The sequence below is a fragment of the Eumetopias jubatus genome, unplaced genomic scaffold (genome assembly GCF_037043125.1).
Source record: "Eumetopias jubatus isolate StellerSeaLion01/CBP00866 unplaced genomic scaffold, mEumJub1_p1.0 scaffold_14, whole genome shotgun sequence".
In the NCBI taxonomy this organism is placed as follows: domain Eukaryota; kingdom Metazoa; phylum Chordata; class Mammalia; order Carnivora; family Otariidae; genus Eumetopias; species Eumetopias jubatus.
Genome location: NW_028274820.1, coordinates 42,539,253 through 42,564,359, shown reverse-complemented (window position 1 = coordinate 42,564,359; position 25,107 = coordinate 42,539,253). Strand labels below are relative to the sequence as shown.

The window sequence follows — 25,107 nt, the reverse complement described above, 5'->3', positions numbered from 1 at the left end:
AAACCATTCACTCTGAAGCTACCCTGTTCATAAACATGCCCTGAAAGGACATTCTTCGCAATCACAAAATTCAAGTAAAATAATTTTGATAGCGATAGCAGATATTTATTGCATGCTCAGTATGTAAGAACGTCACGTCTCTCTGATCTAACCCTTATATTAACTCCTGTGGTTGAGGTAGGTACTATCATTACCACCATTATGATGAGGATGCTGAACTTTAGAGAGATTAAGTTCTTTGCTGGAGATCCTGCTGCTAACACACAACAGAGCTGGGACTTGAACCCTCGTCCATATGACACCATAATATGCTTTCAATTATCATGAAAAACTGTAAGCTCTATGAGACAAGAGAGCAGGTCTATCTGCTGTTCCTAGAACTTAGCACAGGGCCTTGCACCCACCAGGCATTTGCTGAATGAATGGAAAAAAAAATTGAGTGAACTGGAAAAAGACTTCTTTGCATTTAATGTATATTGTGTTATTTTCATTTGTTTTATCATTGGGAAAGAGGAATAATTTGTCAATATTTTTTTGTTAAATTACGTGATGTTAACTAGGCACTTGCCTTTTTAGTTTGCAATCTAGTTTTCATGCTTATATTTGTTTTTCCCCTAGTTAATCTCTCTAACATTAGAGCAAGCTGTCATGGATATTAGTACTTTGATTAAGGTCTTAGGTTGTTAAAAGCTAGGTTTCCCATCAGCATAGCAATTTAAATGGAATTAAATATTAGCTTTTTCCTTTAATTAAAGCCTTTATGAAATTGGTGATGCATAAATACTGAAGAAGACTGTCTTTTAAAATATATAATATTTAGGGAAAGGCAAAAAAAACTTGACATGAGATACAATTAGCTTTCTTGTTTACAGTTCTATAACTATGATCGGTCACTGATTAGCAAATGCTGCATCCTATGTCTGCTACCAGGCTTCAGGAGAAAGCGCCACTCAAATTACCCTGGATTATTGAGTATCGAGCCCCCAGATCGTTTAGAGTGTCTGCAGTGTGCTGGCTTTGGAGTTTCTGGGCAACTCAGTCGGCTTTATATCATCTTAGGTTCACTTCCCTGCCAAGCAAGCCCTAATTATCTTTTTAGATCGCTTAGAGCGAAAAGCTCCAGTTGGTGCTTCTAAGATTCTTTTTAGTTCCTTTTTAACTTTGTGACCTTCTGGCCAAGAAGAAAGAGAGGGAGAATTTGTAGCCTTTTAAAAATTCCTACTTCAAGTGAGTATCTTGCTGTTGCCTTTTATTTTTTCAATTAGTATGCTTCCTGCCAGCCCACTTCGAAGGCTGAGACTGTGTTGTTTTTCTTTCCTTCTGTGAGAAGTTTGCACCTCCCTGAGAGCCCTTCTGAGCAATAGTTACCTGGACTTCTTAATTTGAATCACTGAGATGGAAAACCATGCTTCACCTGAATGTGATGCTATCAGGATTCCCATTTGCCCATAAACGTCCAGTGGATTCAAGCAGTCCTTGAAAGAATTCAAGTTTGAATCCAAATGTATCAGGATAGAAATTAAAACACATGGAAACAGAATTCAATGCTTTAAAGCCACTGGGCAGTAATTTCTTCACAGAGCTCCCCTGATACTTTTCAATTATTTAATCACTCTGCAACTTTCTCCAGACCATACAGTCCTAGATTTTTAGACTTTCCTCATAGGATTTATTTCCTAGTCCTTATTCTGAAGCATCACTTAATTTCCATTTTCCTCTAATTTGAGGACACCAGAATAGAACATCTTCTGCTAATCAAGTGGAATATTATTCTTCCCACTCTATGATTCTACTAATCAGTCTGGAGTTTACTAGAAGGATTCTCACTAATAACTTAAGAAGGACTGTATCACCGCATCCGGTGTGAACCAAAATATAATCCTTTCTCTCTTCCTTCCTTCTGCCTTCTTTCTCCCCCCACCTCCTATTCTCTCCTTCTCTCTTTTTTCCTGCTCCTCATTTCCTCTTCTCCTAAACAGGGTCCCCGTGGTCCTGAGGGAGCACCAGGAGAGAGGGGCTTACCAGGAGAAGGATTTCCAGGGCCAAAGGTAACAACACTTCTGTACTATGAAAAAATGCTTTGCCTTGCATAGTCATGATTTACAGCTTTAAAAAATGTGGCCTAGCCAATTATCAGAAGTCAAGTATTTTCCTATCTTCACCCTATTAAATAAAGGAATATATAAATCTCTCTTAACATGAAACTATAGTGAAATTTGCAATTATAAATAACTGATTGGGGGCGCCTGGGTGGCTCAGTCGTTAGGCGTCTGCCTTCGGCTCAGGTCATGATCCCGGGGTCCTGGGATCGAGCCCCGCATCGGGCTCCCTGCTCCGCGGGAAGCCTGCTTCTCCCTCTCCCACTCCCCCCGCTTGTGTTCCCTCTCTCGCTGTGTCTCTCTCTGTCAAATAAATTAATAAAATCTTTAAAAAAATAATTGACAGATTTTTACCTCATATAATTATGGCACAGGAAAGGAGAAAACTCTTTTAGTTTGCAGTCATTAAAGCCATAGTGATAAATAGCATCTTTATGTCCAGAGGTGACGTTATTGAGCATATAGCTACGACAGAACTTCACTCACAGCTTTGTGTTGTGAAACACAGATAAGAAACTACTAAACCAGTTCGTAATCATACTGCCATTAGTATAATAAGAAAGAAATACGGGTGGGAGGACAGAACTAGAATTACCTTGTTATCGTAAGGGGCAAAATGCTATGAGAAATGTACCTTTTACCTGGCAATTGAGAATTCAAATGTTTCTACTGCTTCCCATATATAATTCTTGGCACTCAAGTTCCTCTGGACCAGAGGTTGGCAAACTTTTTCTGTAAAGGGCCAGATACTAAGTATTTCAGGCCATGTGAGCAGTATGGTACCTGTCACAACGACTTAGCCTCTGTTGGTGTAGCATGAGAGCAGTCTCAACCAGGTATAAATGAGTGAGTGTGGCTGTATTCCAATAAAGCTGTACTTACAAAACACAAGCAGTGGGCTGGATTTGGCCAGTGGGCTGTACTTTGCTGACCTCTGGTCCCCCCATCTACTAAAGGCCACACGGGAAATGATTTTCCAAGACATTTTGGGCAGCATCGACAACATTTCAGAGTAAGCAAGAATACATTTTGGGATCCTTTTCCTTTCTTTTCTAAATTCTTTCCCCCAAACACATGTGCATGCACACACACACACACACACACACACACACACACACACACACCACCCAGAGAACCACATGCTGTTTTCTAAGTGTCTAAGAACTTCTACTTCAGCCATTTGGTCAGTCACTAAGATCTGGCCTTCTCCCTCCAGCCTCATGCTCTTCAGCCATGATCAATATTCTATTGTCTGTGAGAAACCTGAATCTTGACTACAGGGAGATCAAGTAGTTAAAACCTAATTCATACTAAGTTGTGAATGACTGCTGGGTTGAATTTTAAAAGAGGCCCTCATTAACTAACAAATTTAATTTGTCATCATCAAAGGAAATAATCTGTAGGAGAAAGGGGACATTCCTAATGTCCTCACTTAACCAGAGTATTACTCTCAGAGGTCAGGCCAACAGCTAAGTGCTACATTTCAGAAAGTTTTATAATACACAATTTCTTGAGTTTTTTGGTCATATAATAAATTTCTGTTTATGTGTAGTCCAAACAACCTGGGAAATTCAAATAGCCAGGGTTATTTCTCTTTATAACCTGTGGGGGTTTTTAACATAAATAAGTAAATGAGAAGTGAATAAGTGAAACACTAAGAAGCATGCTGCAGGGCGAGTTTTAGTGACAGGTTCAAGGTTAGAATGATACACTCTTACTCATCATAACCCACAGCACTGCATCGCCCTGCATCTCATCACAGAAAGAATCCATTATATTCAGTGTTACTTTAGGGTCAACTTATGTAATTATACTCTGTGGTAATGATCAGAAGAACCCATTAGTCAGAATACTTCATTCCCCAACCAGCAGGGTCAATGGGGAGTTTTCTATGTGTGCTACTTGTGTTACTTTGCATTGACGTAGAATAAATTATGAATAAAGAGGAACTTAAAGGTATATTTTCCCTTTTCTTAGGTTTCTTGCAAGTGTTCTTTGATTTTACTCTGCGTTTAAATAAATGCTATTCCAAATTAATAATATGGCTTATTTTTCACACAAATGCACAAAGTGTTATGACTTCATTGCAATTATATTACAACCAGAGCTAGTCACATAGGTCATGTGACTCTAGCAGTACCTCCAAGAAGATTTTCTATGAATCATTTTAAAACTAAATTTTCAATGAGTTTTTATAAATTATGATATAAAACATTTAATAAGTATTCAATACTAGCAAGTGTTAGTTCATATACTAATATGAGAGACAAATTTTCATTGTGTGCTGGATCCAGTTGAGCAGTGTTAAGGAAATGAAGGATTGATTCAGTTTGTTGTACTATATGATTAGTTAGGTCCCCCATTTCCAGATATTTCTATCAGGAATGGAGCTCTTCTCCAGCTTTAGTGATGCTGTATATGTGTTCTGTTTGGACAGATTCCTTCTTATTTAAGAGTATTAAAACTGTATTTTTTTGCAAGTTACAGATCTTCGGGTCAGCTAGAATTACCCATTTGTAGTGAGCAGTGAATTTGGATGCTTTGGATGCTTCAACTATTTTGAAATCCTGATTTTTATTAATATACTGATATTTCTCCCATATACTTTCAGGGTGAAAAAGGCTCTGAAGGACCAATTGGCCCACAAGGATTACAAGGCCTGTCAATCAAAGGGGACAAGGTACTGCATGGAGGGTGTACAATAGGAAAGATGCCACTAGAATTATTTTTGTTCACCGTTCTTTATGCATGTACATTTATGAACTGTATTCAACCTAATGACCATATCACACAGGTATCCAGTTAATCATAAATCAAGTATATGCAAGGTATATTATTATGTACGAGGAATTATTATCTGAAATATCCCATCATGTTTATTTACAGTAATGTCTCATTTATTTGGGCTTTGACTTCCAGTAAAACTATCTTCAGCTGAAGAGCTTTAATGCCAAACATTAGCAAAACAGATGTCTTCTTAGTAAAAAAGTTTTTTAAAATGTATTGACTTGACCCCATTACAGAATGTGCATGTCCATCCTTAGATGCTCACTCAAAAAATATTACCTTAAAATGGGACTAAAATAGGAGAACTCATTTAAGAAAGCTAGTGCTGATGCCCTCTAACAAGGACCAAGAGGGGTCCACCTATAGCTGAACAAAGTTAGGTCTATAGATTCATTGCAGTGAGGCAGACCACATACCATGGGGAACCCATTACTACTCAGTAAGAAGATGAAAGATTTTTTATAGCATTTGGGTTTGTGTTAGGTGTTTTTGGGAAGTGTCTAAGAAAGTAGGAGTTGACTTTGGATTGGACGCTATTAGGAAGTGAGGTAAATTTTTTTTCTTATTTTATTATGTTATGTTAATCACCATACATCATTAGTTTTTGATGTAGTGTTCCATGATTCATTGTTTGCGTATAACACCCAGTGCTCCATGCAGAACGTGCCCTCTTTAGTACCCATCACCAGGCTAACCCATCCCCCCCACCCCCCACCCCTCTAGAACCCTCAGTTTGTTTCTCAGAGTCCATCGTCTCTCATGGTTCGTCTCCCCCTCCGATTTCCCCCCCTTCATTTTTCCCTTCCTGCTATCTTCTTTTTTTTTTAAAACATATAATGTATTTTTTGTTTCAGGGGTACAGGAAGTGAGGTAATTTTAAGACTGGCTATTTTAATGACTCTTATCTAGGAGGTGGGAAAAATGGAGTCAGGCTTAGCTATAATTGGTAAAGAAGTAGCAGTCATTCACTTTAGCTAGTATAGGGGGACGTTTGATCATTTTGCTGGGGATAGGTGGTTTGGATGCTGTTTTTTGTTTTTGTCTGTGCTCAGACATAACTATGGAGCGCTCTTGCTTTTACCTTGGTTTATCACATCAAATGGCCATATCTGACAGTATTCTGTAAAATTGTTTATGTTCAATACCATGGTCAACCTGTCATTGCTTTTCTCTTTCTCACTAGTTCATTGTTTTCTTTAAAATAGCTGCAGATCATACCCAGATTAGAAGTGGTAGTGAGGCTGGTGCTAGGAGATCTGGAGGCCGATAAAGCCCTACAGACCACAGGGAAGGGAAAGCTCCCAGAGGTGAAGATGATACAAGAAACGTACAAAAAACAGAGACCTCATATCAATTTGGAGTCATTTATATGTTCTCTAAGCATATTATCACATTACATATTAGAATAATGATTTATGTTCATGAATACCTTAGGTGTTGTGTTTCAATTTTGAATTACTTATTTCTTTTATTTACTGGTAGCTGTCTCTTTTAGATAATCTGTATTTAAATAGCAGAGATGCTGGTTAACAGTGAGTTATACAAATTTTAGTTGTAAAACAGTTTTTGGTTCAAATAGTTCAGCTCCAGCTCCAAAATAACCTAAAAATATGTAAGATTGTCTGTCTTCCTTTGGAGCAGTTAGAACTGAGTACAACAGATCTATTGTTTTCTGAGTTCAGTAAATTAACTTTTTCAGGTGTTGTTGTCACGGCATTTGTGTTTTTACATCTGGAGCTCATGCAAAGAAAATACGTTGAAATATTAGACATTATCACATAGTAATTGCTTTCATCTGCTACTGCCTTACCAAATCCTTACCCTTCCCCCTTTCCTCCTTTCCTATTCTTTTTTTTTGTCTCAACTTTTTATTTGCCATTTTTTTGGTTTTATAAATTTCAAGTTAGTTAACATATAGTGTATTATTTTTTAAAATTTTATTATGTTATGTTTATCAGCATACATTACATCATTAGTTTTTGATGTAGTGTTCCATGATTCATTATTTGCGTATAACACCCAGTGCTCCATTCAGTACGTGCCCTCTTTAATACCCATTACCAGGCTAACCCATCCCTCCAACTCCCTCCCCTCTAGAACCCTCAGTTTGTTTCTCAGAGTCCATAGTCTCTCATGGGTCGTCTCCCCCTCCGATTCCCCCCCCCCATTCTTCTCTTCCTGCTATCGTCTTCTTCTTCTTCTTCTTTTTTATTTTTTTAACATATAATGTATTATTTGTTTCAGAGGTACAGGTCTGTGATTCAACAGTCTTACACAATTCACAGCGCTCACCATATATAATGTTAGGTTCTTTTTTTTTTAATGTTTTATTTATTTATTCATGAGAGTGAGAGAGAGAGAGAGAGAGGTAGAGGCAGAGGCAGAGAGAGAAGCAGGCTCCCCACCTAGCAGGAAGCCTGATGCAGGACTCGACCCCAGGACCCTGGGATCATGCATGTTTGTGTCTGTAATTCAAGTGATAAGATAAACACCTCTATGATAAGGGCTCTCAAAATATGTAATTGGTAAAACACAAAGAAGTGGTTTTGATACAGAAATTAAATGTAAATAATAATGCACAAAAGAGGATGCTTCTTATGTGTTCATTGAATATTTGCAGAATAGTGGTTATGAGTAGGTTCTGGAGTCAGAGAGAGTGAACTTGAATCTTGCCTCTGTCATCTAATGGTTGTATGACTGGGGCAAAGTGCTTAACCTCATCTGGAAGATAGAGATGCCTACTTTCAGAGGGTTCTTGTGAAGATTAAATGAGAGAAAGCATGAAAAAGCATTTAACAGAGTGCCTGCCACATGACAAGCAATCCAATTCTGAATCAGACTAATCCAGCTCTGAACTAGAACTTGAGTCCATTACATCTTTCCCTCTAAGATATTTATTTAGAATGGGGGTTGACACAAAGTAAAACACTAAGAAGCATATTCCAGGGCATGTCTTAATGACAGGATCAGCATTGTTTCTTTCTTTTTTTATGCAGGCTCCACAGCCAGCGTAGAGCCCAACACAGGGCTTGAACTCACGACCCTGAGATCAAGACCTGAACTGAGATCAAGAGTCGGATGCTTAACAGACTGAGCCACCCAGGCACCTCTAATATTATGTGAAGTATGATCCAGTGATACAGTTTTGTTCATAAAAACATTTATTTAGTCCAGGCATTGGCAAACTATAGGGCTGACTGTTATTCTTACAAATACAGTGTTTTTAGAACGCAGGCATATCTGTGCATTCAGGTATTGTCTGTGCTTGCTCTGGTACAACCAAAGCAGCGTTCATTACTTATGACGGAGACCTTAGTATGGCCCTCAAGAACAAAATGTTTACTTTCCAGCAGTTTAAGAACAAGTTCATGGATCCTGATGGAGCCTAAATACAACTGACATTTATATGTCCGGGACGCCTGGCTAGCTCAGTTGGTAGAGCACGTGACTCTTAATCTCAGGATTGTGAGTTCAAGCCCCACATGGGGCATGGAGCCTTCTTCAAAAAATAAAAATAAAAAATAAAATAAAATATGAATCTCATTTGTCTCTTTGCTGTTCTGGGATGTGCCAGGCATCATCCTCACACTGGATGTTTGCTCTGCTTGGAATGCTTTTCCTGTGTTTCTACCTGGTTCTTTCTCTCTCTTCAGTGAGGCCATCCCTGGCTACCACATGCAAAACTGTAGTTGTCTCCCCGCTTCCTTCATTTATTTTTCTCCTTAGCACTTATTCTTATTCAACATATTACTTATTTTATCTATTTATCTTGTTTACTATCTTCTATTTTTCCTACTAAAATGTAAGCTCTGTGAGGAGAGAGCTTTTTGGCTGTTTAGGTCACTGTTGCTTCCCCAGTGTTTGGAACAATCCATGGCACATAATGGGCACTCACAAGTATTTGTTGAAAGACACAAAGAATGAATGAATGATAGTGTTCTTCTTACTGATAACTCTCACTTTGTTTCCCGAATTTATTTCATGGAAGGAAAAGGTGAGGTTCTTTAATTTTGTTGCATTTACCTTAATTTCTTAATTTTTAAAATGTATTTTAGCAAGATGGAAAAGGTATTTAGAAAATTTTCAAACATTTCAATTTCTCTCTCAAATCCTGATTTTCTTGGACCCTATGAATATTAGACTTTTAAATATTTCTATTATAATCCTAACTCGAAGTGTTTGGGGCACTAATAACCATTTAGGAATTTTTGGTCCTTGTTAGAAAAATGACTGATAAATATAAACTGGTGCAAATATTCACCAATTTAGACTACACAGTGAAAATATTCACTCTTTTGGCAAACTTGAACTATAAACTGTTTAAAAAGAAATAGAGTTTTCTAACTTTTTATGTTGAACCCTTTTATGGTATAGATTTTAAGTCAGCATAATTCAAGATTAGCCAAGTATGAGAGAATGAGGCTTATTGTTATATTTCTGACTTATTTTCTATACAGGGGGATTTGGGACCTGTAGGACCCCAGGGACTAATGGGCATCCCCGGAATTGGGAGTCAAGGAGAACAGGTAATCAAAGCTTTCCCTCTTTCCCTTTGGTACAGAACACTCTGACCCAGTTCTGGTGTTCATTGAAAGCCAGTCCTGCAAACACCTATGAATATATTTGATAGTCAAAGTGCAGTGGAATATACAACCAAAAGTGAATGTAGGGAAGGAAGATTTTATTTTTTAAAACTTCCAAAGATTAAAAAAAAATAAAATGTGTGTTTCTTGGAGCTATGACTTTTAACATTAATGCCTAACTAACAGGATAAGAGTTTTAGAGTGATTTTATATTTTGAGTTTTCCTTAGGAGCAGTGGTTTATTTATCTGTTGGTTTGCGTGTTTTCCCCCTTGAGGCTTTGCGAATGATTAAATCTCACTCTCTGCCAATGCTAGGAAAGTACTCTCTCCTACCCCCTAGCCATGTACCAATCTAAAAGAAGTTTTAAAACAAGGACCGGAATCAAAGGTAACCATTTAACTTAAAGGGCACCGTTCCTGAATAGAAGCAAACCACAGATAGGGTTTATAAATGACATTTGCCTTTTCTTGGTCAGAAGGAAGGAAAGCTCTCTGATGATGTCTCCACATTCATGGCTCTAAGTGCTTCCAAAACCTTCTGACCATAACTTTTGGAAAAGCTGGGCACCTTTGTTAGATCTAAATAATATAAAGATAATGTAACAGTACTATCTACCTACAGAATCTCATTTAATCAAAGTGACACACAAATCCAGATTTATGTTGACTGTCCTCCTACATAGAAAGTAGCCAATCAGTTTGACTAAGATTTGTGATTAAGGTTTGAATTATTCTGTTGCCTAGAGAATGAATAGTGCTTCCTTTATCTAGGAGAATGGGAAAAGTATTAAAAAAAAAGAGATAATTCCAAACCTCATTGTTAACATTAACTCTGAGTTTATTTGTAACCATCTTGAAATTAATTAGTATTTTTGTAGTTGTTGTTAATCCAAGCAACACCAAAGTTGGATATTACTCCTTTTTCCATTTCCTTTCTCTTGATAGAGATCTTAGTGGTAATACATTAGGAGGATTAAGATGCAGGAAAAGCCAAGATAAGTCTATATATAAGTGTTGATATAATAATTAAGAGCTGGATATTTTGATTACACAAGGATTGTGGTTTGACTATAGCACTAAGTAATCTCATACTTTGCAGTTTACTTGCTGGTTTCAGCCAGGCTTACATTCTGATCCTGGAAGTGGCTGGACAGTCCTGGGTCTTGTGGTCCTGATGCTGAGTCACCACTATAGGGCTGAAAATGAGGTTCAAAGAAAGCCAAATCTTTCCAGATGGCCTGCGAATTCTGGACCTCCCACCTGCAACTTCCTGTTGCCTTTAATGCTGGTTCTTGGCGGGGGTTGTTGTTCTTCAGTTTAAAAAAATCTCTTTGACTTCTTTTGTTTTCTCACCCCTTTCTCTCCAAATTTCCAAGAGAAAATCATTTTTAAGGTAGATGTGTCCATATGGAGCTGACCCCCACTGGATAGGAGATTGAATAGAATGCATCATTTGTAAATTGCTTTGAACAAGAAAGGAAATTGTTTGCCCTTTTAAGACAAATGATTTAAATCCTACTTAAATGTAACCTCTATTTATACAGTTATTCATTTTTCTTCTTATCCCTAATTTGACATGTTTACTCATTGAATTACTGTTGTTATTAGATCTTCCTAATTCTCTTACAGAAATGAATTTCCCCACTCATCTGTTTTGGGGTAACTCCTGTTTTCAGGAACATGTTGATAATATGCCTCGAGGGGCCTGCAGATTTTTATGAAATGTTTGGAGGCTTGACCACTTCAACTCTGTCATAAATTGGAGTGAAAATACAAATAACCACATTTACACGTGTACACACACACACACACATATACATGGATCTCTTTGAATTTTTGGTTTCTTGTCGCATATCATGCTACTTGTAGATGACTGTAAAAGATTCTTCCTAATAACAACATTATGATTCCCTCTTGTAATAACCCTAGCTTTCTTAAACCATTTAGACTGCTTCATCTTCATTAACCAGAAAAAAATGATATTTATAATTAAAAAATAAATAAGCAATTGTATCGTCCAGCTGGAAAAAAGGGGATACCATTTGTAATAAAATAATCATGTATTTGTAACCATTATTTACACAATCATGGCTTGTGGGGTATAAGCAAAACAAAATTTTAGTTTTTCCTTACCAACCCTTTAAATATTTTTCGGTGGGGTAAGTTTTTTCTTTTTCCTACCACAGGAAGAAATTACCGATGGGTTACAAACTCTTCTTACCACTTTTAGGTAATAAAAAGTTATGGTATCACCTCTTAGTTGTAACTCACAGTTTTAATTGCATAATAAAAATTATCTAGTCACTATATTAACTTTCCTTTTAATCTTCACTTATCTGGTATGAGCTATAGGGAGCACCTGTGGTCCACGGAAAGGAATGTGCTTCTCTTCCCTCCCAGGCCGAATCAAGGATGAGAGTCAGGGGGAGGCCACAGAGTTTCTTTCTTGGCTGGTCTGTTGTCACATGGTTTGGGTCCTCTGGTCTTGACAGCTGTTTGACAGTGAGATTCCTTGTGGGGCTCTTGCCTTGCCCCTGTGACTGCCACTCTCGGGACATGGATGAAGGACTCTCTTCCTCTAGCTGTTTCTCCCCATCAGCCTCTGCTTTTCTGGGGGTTTATTCTATACTGATTCTCTCTATTGGAATTCCACTGCTCCTCCAGGTCCTCTTGGACAGGATTCCAAACAATTCCAGGCCAACCCTGTCTCTCACCTAGAGTACATCTGGTCTACAGAAAAAAACTTGCATGGCCTTTGTGCTGACCAACTCTGGATAGACGGGCTGATCCAACCCCAGCCCTCTCTTGGCCATCACCGTCCATTTTAGCTTTCCCAGGTGTGAGTCAGACACAGGTCCCTTGTGTTGCCAAGGCAAAAATCAAGGTCAACAAGTGGTTTCACTGAAGCTCTCTTTCTAGAATGCGGTAAAGAGAGAAGCAACCCAAATCCCTCTCATTTTCTTCAAAGAAAACACTTTATAAGACTACTTTCTCCAAAGAAGAGCTTATTAATTCTATCTCCTTCCCCTTTTTATACCCACAATGTGAGTGAGAATCTAGTATTTGGACATTCTTCAGTTTGGTGTCCACAGACTCTTGCTTCTTAGAGCCTAAGGTTAAAACCTTCAACTTAACATCCTGATATATTGTGATTGAGAGAGCTAGAATATAGGTTTGCCTGCATGGGACTGAAATGTGAAATAGATTAACAAGAAGCAATTTTATTTCTCTGATTTGGAACTCCAAGCTGGTATGGTGGCTCTGTTCGTCAGGGTCTTCAGAGGTTCCATCTTCATTCTTGGGAGTCTGCCCTTCTCAGGGTGCCTTCCTCACCCACATGATCTGGAATAGCCGCTGTGTCTTCACTTCAGCCACTGGGGAAGGGGAATGGGGGAGGGAAAGGCATGCCTCTTACTTTATCATGAATCAGCAATTGCACATGTCACTTCCATTTGTATCCCATTGGCCCAAATCCAGTCCATCTGGCAACACCTGGCTGCACCAGGGACTGGGAAACGTGGTCATTATCTAGGCAGCCACGCAGGTCAGCTACAATTCTCTTACTATGGAAGAAGGGGAGAATGCATATTATGGTTCAACTAGCAGCCTCTGCCATGCCATTCAACAAATACTGAGTGTGACTAATATATGATAGAATGAGAATTAAATTTTCACTTTAGAGGGTATGAAACTACTTTTATCCGAATTTCTTAATTTCACTAATGCTATTTTTAAACGTTTTATTTTAAAGGGAATCCAAGGTCCTATGGGTCCACCTGGTCCACAAGGGCCTCCAGGACAAGGCTTGCCTGGTGCCAAGGTAACTTTCTGAATGAGAGCAGAGTTTAATGTATCTATAGTCTAGTTGCTATTTCCTGGTCAGCAGCCAGTGCACTGGGAAAGCAATAGATAAAATGAACTTAAAAATCAGATTTCTACTTAATGTAAAATGGTACTGATATTCCTGAGGGTTTAGTTAATGTAATATGTATTCCTTATACTTTTAGAAGCATTTATTTAGGCAATCTTAATTTATTGTTTTCTTTATTGCTTTTTCTCAAGAGATCCTTTTCTAGCAGCTCAAGCAGTAGAGGCTACCTGTGGGCTGGCTAATCCATTCTCACCAAAACTCCCACAGTAGGCCTACCTCCTGATACATTTAAAGATATGGAGTCAGAAATAAAGAAAAATCTTCTATGAATGTGGGAGTCATTTTATGTCCTAAATTAAAACTATTATTTATCCCTTAGGGAGAGGCATGGCACTTCTTATTTAACTAGGTGTCCTTACTGTTACTTCAAATGATCACTAATCATTGTTAAATAAATACTGCTCTGAGAGTAGTCACCTTCCAGCACGCTCCTTAGAGATTGGCATGTGAGAAGCAGCTCGATAGAAGAAAGTTACTGTCCTTGAGATTTTTGCTTTGGGTTCATCATTAGAAGCTCAGGTCATTCTTTCTGCTTATGATATTGCTCTTGATTCACAGTCATTCTGGCTTCTCATGTGTCAATTTTAGTTGTTATGGGATCTAACTGCCTATCTTCCAGGTGCCCTCCACCTTTTCAGTATGCTACGTAGCCTATATATATCTTTTTAGATTTTATTTATTTATTTGAGAGAGAGAGAGAGAGAGAGAGAGAGAGAGAGAGAGAAAGCACAAGTCAGGGGGAGAGGCAGAGGGAGAGAGAGAAGCAGGCTTCCTGCTGAACAGGGATCCTGACAGGGGGCTCAATCCCAGGACCCTGAGATCATGATCTGAGCTGAAAGGAGATGCTTAACTGACTGAGCCACCCAGGCGCCCCTACCTAGCCTATTTTTTAAGCCAGACCATTATATATTCCAAATTTGATAAAACTCCATCCACCTGAAGGGATTTTAGGCAAATATATATATATTTGAATTATATACAAACACAAAATGAAATAATACAATATATATTAAAAATATATTTTCAGGTTTTATATTACAATGTATCATGAGTATTAATATTAATAACATAATTAACATCTATCTACTCTGTATATATGTGAACACGTATATATGAATTGAGCACACAAAGCTCATTTTTATCTTATTTTGTTGATACAAGACAGCTCTTAGCTCTTAAGGCAGGAATATATTTTATTTTGCTGCTACTGTGACATACTCTTCAAATACTCTTTCCTCACTAGGGAGAAGTAGGCCAGACAGGAGCTACGGGTCCTAGAGGACCAGTGGGAGTTGGCGTACAAGGCCCAAAGGTGAGCTGGCCATACCGATCAGAAGCGTTTAGATAATTTATGTCATATTATGTAAACTTTCATTGATATCCAAACACAATACAGATCATGCATGTGTCATCTGTTATTTCATCAGAGGAGAATATTTATTCAGAAAAGGGTCAGTGTAACTCTGATTGTTTAAGAAGAACCAAAAATCTTAGTTTATTTTAAGGACTGCTATCTGGTTTTTGTTCGTATACGTATTAGCAGCAGAGGCCCTTTTGTGCACAGAGCGATTCTTTAAGAACATTCTTCTCTGCATATTAGAAAACAGAGCACCTAGACAGTAGGATTTCAGCAAATGGTACTTCCCTCATCTTGTTTTGAAGCGGGCTCACATTCCAGGTCTCAGCTCCAAAGCTACCTACTCAGAAAGTGGTTCCCTCAGCCTAAAGCATGTCTCCCCCACTCCCGCTAGCTACCCACTGGTTTTATATTTCAGCATGCTATTTCCTTTGCTGTTCCCCTTCACCTCAACTGGCATGTTTTCTGCATTACGTTTCATCTTCCTAATCACTTGAGAAATGCAGCGCCCAACACTGCAGCCACCAGCCACACATGGTTACTGAATGCGTGGAACGTGGTGAGCGTGGAATGAGATGTGTGGTTAGTGTGAAACACACACTAGATTACAGAGCTCGGCATGAAGAACGTGAACTACATCCCTGGTACTTTTGCAGATTGATTACATATTGAAATGATAGAATTTCAGCTATATTAAGGTAGAGTAAAATACATTATTAGGATTATTTTCACCTGTGTCTTTTAACTTTGTAAATAAATAACTTTGTAAATAAATAAATGACACATACGGCTTGCTTTCTATATCTATGGGGCCGTGCTACCCCCCTGCGGCAGGGTCCTTGTTTCCTTTTTTTCTTGTTTATTATCGAATCCCCAGTTCTGGGGACAAGCGGGTACTCAATAAATGTGTTGAGTAAATGAACGAATTCTTACTTTACCCTTCACGAGTTCTATAACTAATCCTGAAGTCAGATAGGATCCGGCAAGCCACACTGAGGGTTCAGCTCCATCACTGTTGCTGCTGACATTGTTGTCATTCTTATAAGTATTTGGGGATTACAATATGTAAGATGTGGGTCTAGAAGACTAGACATGTTACATAGGCATAGACATATGATTACAATAAGTACAAAATATACTAATGTAAAAAGCAATCACTAATATAAATAGTAATAATAGCTGCTGTTTGTTGGTTTCTGTGTGCCACACAATATGCTAACTATGACATATATGTCACCATACATATGTACATATATGATGTCATATATGTGCCAATTTCAGAGAAGCAACATAGGGTAGTAAGGCTCAGCATTTAGACTGCCTAAGTCTAAACCCCAGTTTTGCCATTAACTAGATGTGCAATCTTAAGCTTCTCTCACTTTAGAAAATGAAATATTTCAAGCATACTCAATAGCATAGAGGATAATACAAAGACCACCCAAGTATTTCACAACCCAGCTTTATCAAATGTTGACATTTTGCCATATTTATTCTAGCTATTTTTCTAAGAAGCATTACGGATACAGATAGAGGCTTCTGCCTCTGCTAGTCCATCCCAGGACCATCCACTCCCCCACCAGACAACTATTTTCATGACTTGGGTATTTATCATTCTCTCGAAGTTTTTAAAATTTTCCCACATATTTTTATCCATAAACCACATAAAGCTTTTGTGTGTTCTTGAACTTTACATAATGCATCATTCTGCCTCATAATTATACTCAGCTTCATGTCTTATTTGCTTTTATATACCTTTAATTCATTTGTTTTCATTGCTCTATGATAGTCTATTGTATACAAATACCTCATTTAAAATGTGTCCATTTTCCTATCGACTGACATTTAAATTTCTTCCTATTTTTTGCCTTTGCCAACAATGCTACCATAAACATTCTATGAGTTTCCTCTTATGTAAGTCAGACTACAAGTTTCTCTCACTAGTTGGTGATAGATGCTACAAGTAGAATCAGAAGATCATAGGGTATGGGCAAGTTTTCAATTTTGATATCATGAAGATCCTGTCCCAAATGGACAATGGGTAAAATGGTTCTGCCCGTTCACCATCCTTCTAGCAAAATGTGACAATGCTCCTTTCTCTACCTTTTGCCAACACGAAGCCTGTATGATTCATCTCATTGTTTCAATTTCTATTATCTGGTAACTGTTTGAACAGTTTCTGGGTTCTTCATGGAACATCAGCTTTTCTCTTTTGTAAATTCCTGTATATTCATTTTTTTTTTTTTTTGAGGTTTGATGTTCCTTTCTCATTAAAGTTCTTTCTATATCTGGATATCAATCCTTTGTTATTTGGGTTGCAGATCTCTCCCAGGCTAAGACTTGTCTTTTTTTACCTAGAGCACTTTTCACTATACACAAGTTGTAAGTTCTGATGTATTTCGATCCCATTAATGTCTGAGCTTTTGGAATATTATGTAGAAACATTTCTTGACTCCACAGTCATAAAGAAACTCATGTATTTTCTCCTTAAAATTTGATGTTTTTGCTTTTTAAACTTTAGGTCTTTTGTCCACTTACTGTTTCCTTTTTGTGTGTGGTGCAATGTAACGATCTTTTTTCCCCCAGATGGACAACCGTATGTCCCCGCATGGGTTACTGAATAGTCCCTCTTTGCTGCACTGGCTTGTAATTCCACCTCTGTTGTACATCAAGCTTCTCTGTGTGAGGATCAGTGCCTGAGCTCTCTATTCTGCTCCATTTGTCTATATCTTTCAGTGCTATCACTTCTGTCTTGATTATGATAGATTTATAGTAAGTTTTGTCATCAATAGGGAAAATAATCTCAACTTCTTTCCTGGTTACTCTTGATTCTAACATACTCCTTTTAGGATTGACTTGTCAAATTTGACAGAGTATCCCATTGGGATATACTATTGAGATCGCATTGAATCTTCCAATTAAATATTGAGTCTTTCAAACCGTAGTGTAAAACAAATTTTTCAGGAAAATATTTGCCATTTTATCCATAAAGATCTAGTTTTTCAGTTGAAAAGGTACATTGGAGAAATTTTTTGCAATTGTGAATTGCTTTCTTTTTTCTACATCTTTTAATTAGTTATTACAGGTCAGTTAGGAGAAGTATTATTTTGTTCGTGGTGGTGTTTTGTTTTGGTATTGCATGTTTGTATTCAGGCACCTGATAATATCTCTTACTATTTTTAATTGTTTGTAAACTCTTGCTTTTTTATTCCCTGTGTACATAATCATAGTGTATGAAAATAAAAACTGTTTTATATATTTCTTTTTAGTTCTTTCTCCTATTTGTTTTTTAAAATTTTACACTGTTAGGATCTCCAGTGCAATGCTTAAAAGAAGTGACTTCAAAGGAAGTGCTTCTAAAATTTCACTTTTTTAAGACAAGATTTTATTTATTTATTTATTTGAGAGAAAGGGAGAGAGAGAGAGAGCACAATCAGAGAGGAAGGGCAGAGGGACAAGTAGATCCCCCACTGAGCAGAGAGCCCAAAGTGGCACTTGATCCCAGGACCCCAAGATCATGACCTGAGCTGAAGGCAGACACTTAAGCAACTGAGCCACCCAGGTGCCCCTAAAATTTCAATTTTAAGAGGGACATTTGCTGTCGGTTTTTGCTAGACAATCTCTATTAGGTTAAGATAGTTACCTTCTGTTTCAATTGTACCAAAAGTTCCTTATTAATTTTAAATGAGTATTGGATTTTATCAGATTCTGCATCTACTAAGATAATTATTTTATGTTTCCCTTAATGGTATATTACATTTCCAGAATTTTTAGTCGTTGAACCATTCTAGCATTCTTGAGGTAAACCCAACTGATCATGATATATAACTTTTTTATGATAGTAACTTAATTGACTAATCTTTTATTTAGGATTTTTCCATCCATTTTAAATAATTTTATTTATTATGTGGTTGACGTAAAATAAAAGCACATGGTTAAAGTGTACACTTTGATAAAACATGTATATGTTCTTGAAACCATCACCAAAACCAAATAACTCAAGTATCTACCATCTCCCCTCCCCCCACACCAAATTATTATGTGTCCCTTTGTAATACCATCCTTCCATCCCTCCCCAGCTTTGCCTACTGATCTGCTTTGCAATCTCTGGTAACTATCGGTCTGCCCTCTGTCATAATAGATTCATTTGCATTTCCTAGAATTTTATGTAAATGGAATAATATGCTATATAACCTTTTTTTCTGTCTTATCTTCTACTCAGCAAAATTACTTTGAGGCCCACGTTTAACGACGAGGAATAGCTTCTTTTTTTATTGTTCTTTTTATTGCTGAATAGTATTCCACTGTATGGACATTTGTTCATCCATTCATATGTTGAGGGAAATTTGGTTGTTTCCAGCTTTGGGGTATTATAAGGCTATTATGAACAATTATGTACATGCCTTTGTATGAACATAGCTTTCATTTTTCTTGGGTTAAATGCCTAGAAGTGAGATGGCTGGGTCATATGGTAGGTATCTATCTAGCTTTTCAAGAAACTGCCAAGTTAGTGTCCAAAAAACTCTTTATTTTGTCTATATATTCACTGGGTATGGAATTTTGGGTTGATGGCTGTTTTTGTTTTGTTTTTTCTCTTTCTTTTAGTACGTTCAAGATGTTGTTCCACTGTCTTCTCACTTGCATTGTTTGTGATGAGAAGTATGTTAGCATCTACACATTCATTTCTCTACATGTCTCTCTTATCTGGCTATCTTTGAGATTTTCTCTGTATCACTAGTTTTGAGCCATGTGATTATAATGTGCCTTACTTTTGTTTTCTTCGTATTTCTTGTGCTCAGGGTTCATTGATTTTCTTGGATCTGTGGGTTATTGATTTCATCAAATTTGGTAATACTAGATCATTGTTTCTTGAAATATTTCCCACTCTCTGCCTTCACCCAAGCAACTCCATGTTACTTAAATTTGGCTGCTTCACTGATGCTCTGCTCATTCCTTTTTGGTCTCTTTTCTCTATGTTTCATTTTAGGTAGTTTTTATTGCTATGTTTCTCAGTTCATTAATCTCCTGTGATGTCTAACTTGCTGTTAATTCTATCCAGGGTATGGTTTATCTCATACTTTGCAATTTTCAACTCCAGAAGTTCAATTCGTATCTTTCTATAACTTTGTGTCTCTATTTAATGTATCTCAACCTTCCTCTGGTTTCTTGAACATATGGAACATATGGAATGCAGTATAATAACTTTTAGGGTCCTTATCTACTATTCTATCACCTCTGTCATTTTCTTGGTAATTTTTTTTTCAGTTTCTTTGAATTCCTGATAATTTTTGGCTAGATGCCAAACTTTGTGAATTTTACCTTTTTGGGGGGCTAGACATTTTTGTATTCCTACACATAAGTTTGTATTTGTATACATATCTTTGTTCCTGGATTCTTCTAAGTCATTTGAAAACAGTTTGCACCTCTTGGTCTTGCTTTTAAGCTTTCTTAGGTAGGAGCGTTTAGTGTAGAGTTCGTTTTTCTTGACTACTGAAGCAAGACGTTTTTTAAAGAACTCTAATCTATGCCCTCAGAATTGTGAGATTTCCTTTCTGGCCACTGGAAGCAGGCACTATTTCTGGCCTGCTGCCAGTTCTCTCTAATCCTTTAAGTTGGTTGTTTTCTGGGTGTTTGGTAGTTTCTTCACACTGTGCTGAACGGTATTTACTTGACTACACGAGGCGGATACTCATCAGAGCTTCATCGTTCTCTCTGTGTACCTTCTTCCTATCAGGTAATCAATTCAGTGAATTTTTGGTACCCGGCTTACCTAGACTTCTACCTTTGTCTCCTTAAATTAGAGAGATTTCTGAACTTTCCCTGGGTTCTCTCTCCCTGCACCATGGCTTGGAAACTCTACCCAGGCAGCAAACCGGGGAAATTACAGTATTCACCTAATTTGTTTCCCTGCCCCCAGTTATTATTATCCTTCATTACTTGATGTCTAATATCTTGAAAGGTATTGTTTCATATATTTTGTCTGGTTTTTAGCTGTGTCAGGGAGGAAAGTAAATCTGGTTCCTATTCCTCCATTTGACTGGAAACTTACATGATATCTACATTCATAGGTAGTCTGGTCTACAGTGTAGTTTCCTAGTCCTATTATTGTATGACTTTAATTAAGGTTTTATTAGCCTCATGAAATAAATTGGGTAGAATTCCCTCTTTTACTGTTTTTCAGAACTATTTGTATAAGATAGGGAATACCTGTTCTTCAAAGGATAAAGAATTTGTAAGGCTTGCCTGTAAAACCAGCAGAGCCTGCGATCTTGGAAGGAGAGGAAATTAGAGACTTTAAATTGCTGATTCAATTTTTCAATGCTTCTGGTTTATTTAGCTTGTCCACTTCTCCTTATGTCATTTAAGTAATTTATATTTTTCTTAAAAGTTATTTATTAATGTCCTCCAATATATTTGTTTGAAATTATCATGGAAATTTTCTATGATTTTAAAAAAATCTTTACTATGTATATAGTTATATTTCCCTTTAATTCTTAATAGTGTTTATCTTTAATTATTAATTCTTTTTTTTAAATAATTGGTAGCTTTATTTTTATTTTATTTTTTTTAAAGATTTATTTTTTATTTTGAGAGAGTGAGAATGAGAGAGAGAGAGAGGGAGAGTACATGAGAGGGGGGAGGGTCAGAGGGAGAAGTAGACTCCCTGCTGAGCAGGGAGCCCAATATGGGACTCGATCCCGGGACTCCAGGATCATGACCTGAGCCGAAGGCAGTCGCTTAACCAACTGAGCCAGCCAGGCGCCCTTTAATTATTAATTCTTAATAGAGTTTTCTTTTTCAGTGTTAGTAATTCCTGTTAGAGGTTTATTTATTTTATTAGTTTTTTAAAGGTATTATTTAGTTTTGTTATTTTTCTTAACTTTTGATTTTCAAATTTATTACTGTCTGTTCTCATCTTTACCATATCTCTCTACTTATTTTTAGGTTTACTGTTCTTTTATTTTCACTAGTTTTTTTTTTTTTTAGGTGAGTTTAGGTGAGATGACTTTCACTTATCTTTAATATTTTTGCTCTTAAATTCAGTAAGAATACTTTGGCACTATTTGAAAGTAGCACATATTATCTCTGAACATTTTAAAGGGCATATTCTTAAATACAAACAAACTTGAAAGCAAGTAGCATTATTGAGTATTAGAGCTGACATTTCACTTCTATGTTAGTTTCTTGGGATTGCTATAACAAAGAACCACAAACTGTGGTTCAACATAACAGATATTATTATGTCACAATTCTAGAGGAAGTGGAAAATCAAAGTGTCTGCGGGGTCATGTTTTCTCTAAAACCTGTAGGGAAGAATCCTTCCTTGCCCCTTCTTCGCTTCTGGTGCTGGCTGCCCGTGCTTGGCATTCCACGGCTGGTGGCCGCACGGCTGCGGTCTCTGCCTCTGCCGTCACATAGAGTCGCCCCCCCAGGTGTCTGTCTTTATATGGCATTTGCTTCTTACAGGGACAGAGGACCACCGTCATGTTGAAGTAGGGCCCACCCTCATCACCTCATCTTAACTCGGTTACGTCTACAAAGACCCTATTTCCAAATGAGGTCACATTCACGGGGACCAGGGGTTAGGACTTCAACATCCAGTTTTTGAGGTTTCAGTTCAACCCATAGCAAAAGAATCCAAAACTGAGATCCAAAGAAGTTAAGTAACTTGCCCAAGGTCAGAGTTTCATTACTACTAGCTACTACTCAGATTTCTCCACTCAGAGGCCTTGTTGCAAATACTGTAAGATACACCTCGTTGGCAAGTACCTCAAAATGGTGGTGCATAAGTATGAATTTAAATTAGGATAAATATGATACTTGTAGATAAATACGAATTTCTGGGAAATAAACTCTTTGCTTATCCACCAGGGGGAGCCAGGCTCAATAGGGCTCCCAGGACAACCCGGATTTCCAGGAGAGGATGGAGCTGCAGGGAAGAAGGTAATGCTTTTTTATGTTTACTGGAGTAAAAACTGTTGAACCACACTGATAGCTTGGTGCTATAGGAACTCAAATTAAACTATCCAGGACAAACTTAGTCATGTTAGGTAAATGTCTCACAACTCGAAATGTCCCTCTTCACTTACTTTAGAGAGAGCACCCGTTTAATGCCTGGAGAGTGAGTGTCTCATGCTCTCTGCTTTCTCTCTGGCATTTCAGCCATGGTGTCCTCCAGTGACCTAGTCCCTTTGGGATTCCTAGAAAGCACCTGAAATGAATCTTTGAGGCAAACACTTTTTCCCCCTCCAACAAGAGAGTCTGTAAATGCATTCAGGAAGTAATTATAAAAGAGTTTTTGAAGCATTATGAGTTGACATTTGAAACATTCATTTTTCTAGATAAGTAGAGAAAAACAGCAGATGGAAAGGCTGAAGGTCTTTGGTTTTTTTTTTTTTGTTTTTTGTTTTGTTTTGTTTTTTTAAACCAAACCATCAAATGTGAATGAAGAGCCAAAGGAAAGTGAGCTTATTCTTTGAAAATTGGCGGAGAAATTGGACTTTTTCCTATTTCAGCTGCTCTGAGCCCAGCTAGAGTTTGCTATGAATTTATTAAAGTTGGTAAACTCCCAGCTTAATTTTAAGGCTATCATTCTGGTGGGTCTCCGCAGAGAACCCACTGGCCATAGAGGAGACAAGGCGGGCTTGTACAGACTGTCCGTGCAGGGTTAGCTAAGACATCAGTGTCGTTTCCTCTAGGGAGAAGCAGGCCTTCCAGGAACAAGGGGCCCAGAAGGACCACCTGGAAAAGGACACCCTGGCCCCAAGGTACGGAGCTGACGAGGTGCTGGGGAAGGCAAACTGCCCAACGACACGGTGTAGGAGAAGTCTGCCTGTGACTCTTGCTCTGTCAAATGTGTTTGCTTCTGGCTGAAAATTATGGCTCCAGCTTGTGTGTTTTCGGAAGACAGGAAGTATGTATTATTCATTTTTACTTTCCTAAGATCTCTCATAAGACCCGGCTACTAGGAAGAGTTCAACACATGTTTTCCCAATAAATGGTCAGATGGACATTTTAAAACACATAGAAAAGAAGCCTTGAGATCCATCCTTGAGACTTGAAAGTCCATACATTTTCTTCAGATATTTATAGTATCTCACGCAGTAAGAAAGAAATACCACTCGTCAAATGGAGGTTTCATTTTCACAACTTGGCATACATTTATCTTACACATTGTGGAAGTGCTGGTTGATTAACATCTTTATAAAGATGAGAATATCCCCAAATTCATCAATAAGACCACTAAGTGACATAACCTACGGCCTCTGAGATGCCAGATGTTCCTGCAGTTTTTATGCACAGTCATCAGTGTACATATAAAGACTCTGGAGAACTACATATGAGTAAAGTAAAAATAAAATCTGTGTACTTATTAGTGTTCTAATGGCGTTAAAACGGTCAGTGAAAGCTTAAGAAGTCTATGTCTTGTGCAAATATTGGCTAAATTTGAGTCCTTAACCTTAAATGTGAGAATTTGACATTTAAATTATTTGCAGAATTTCAAACGTTTTAATTTATTGGTATATCAGACTATGAGATCTCTCTCTCTCTCTCTCTTTGTGAACCTGGACAGAGAATACCTTTTCCATAACCCCCCAAAAAATACTTTTAGAAATGCTTATTAACATTCAGGAGAACGGAAGTTTTCTAGAAGATACTTTTGGAAACTAGACCCTTGGAGTTAATAATTGAAGCTGGAAGAATGAATGATGTCTCTGGGAAAGAGCTGAGGTTTGAATCCCACATTGTGCAGTAGTTGGAGAAAGAACATTCAGACCAGCATGAAGATAAGCAGAATAGTTACTGTGTTAGGGAAACTAAGGTGAGAGGATTTCAAGAGGAAAGCAATCGGTGGTGTCAAATGCTACCTATAGAGCAAGGAGAATGCATTGGAAAGAGAGGGCACTGGATTTGTAGCTCTGAGGGGTTTTGTGGCTTATGGAAGTTTAGGGAGAAGAGAGATAGGAATCTGTTACATAGCCCAGACATGCTACGGTTCAGTGTTGGCACTTTATTACCTTTCATTGGGTTCCTACTGTTGTCTTCTGGGTTATTTAGGACAGTAAATTAAATTTGGGAGTAAATGGAAGAAAATAACTAGTTGGGGTTAGATTTTGCCTCTGCTGGCAAATGATAGGGATACGATTAAGTTAAGGATACAATAACATTCAACTGTTATGTTTTTTTTTTTTATCACCTGTGTCACTGCTCTTCATTAGTTTGGACCTTGGGAGTTAATTACAATCTATAGATGCGGTAGGAATTCACCTCTTCTTGAGGGAGTGTCTGCATTTCTGATGACCTTGGGAATGTGTCAGAAATGTGAATTCTTGGATCTCAATGCAGACCTA

The 25,107-nt window shown here is 37.6% G+C and overlaps 1 protein-coding gene across 2 annotated transcripts in view; it reads left to right on the top strand.

Moving 5' to 3' along the window:
- The window catches only part of COL28A1 (collagen type XXVIII alpha 1 chain), a 161,694-nt gene that overhangs the window by 47,673 nt on the left and 88,914 nt on the right, over positions 1-25,107 (top strand). For both annotated transcript variants that reach the window (XM_088018326.1, XM_088018325.1), the window contains exons 13-19: positions 1,980-2,048; positions 4,711-4,779; positions 9,344-9,412; positions 13,222-13,290; positions 14,645-14,713; positions 22,628-22,699; positions 23,455-23,523. In XM_088018326.1, coding sequence (XP_087874452.1) covers positions 1,980-2,048; positions 4,711-4,779; positions 9,344-9,412; positions 13,222-13,290; positions 14,645-14,713; positions 22,628-22,699; positions 23,455-23,523 — 486 coding nt within the window. The remainder of the gene's footprint in view (positions 1-1,979; positions 2,049-4,710; positions 4,780-9,343; positions 9,413-13,221; positions 13,291-14,644; positions 14,714-22,627; positions 22,700-23,454; positions 23,524-25,107) is intronic.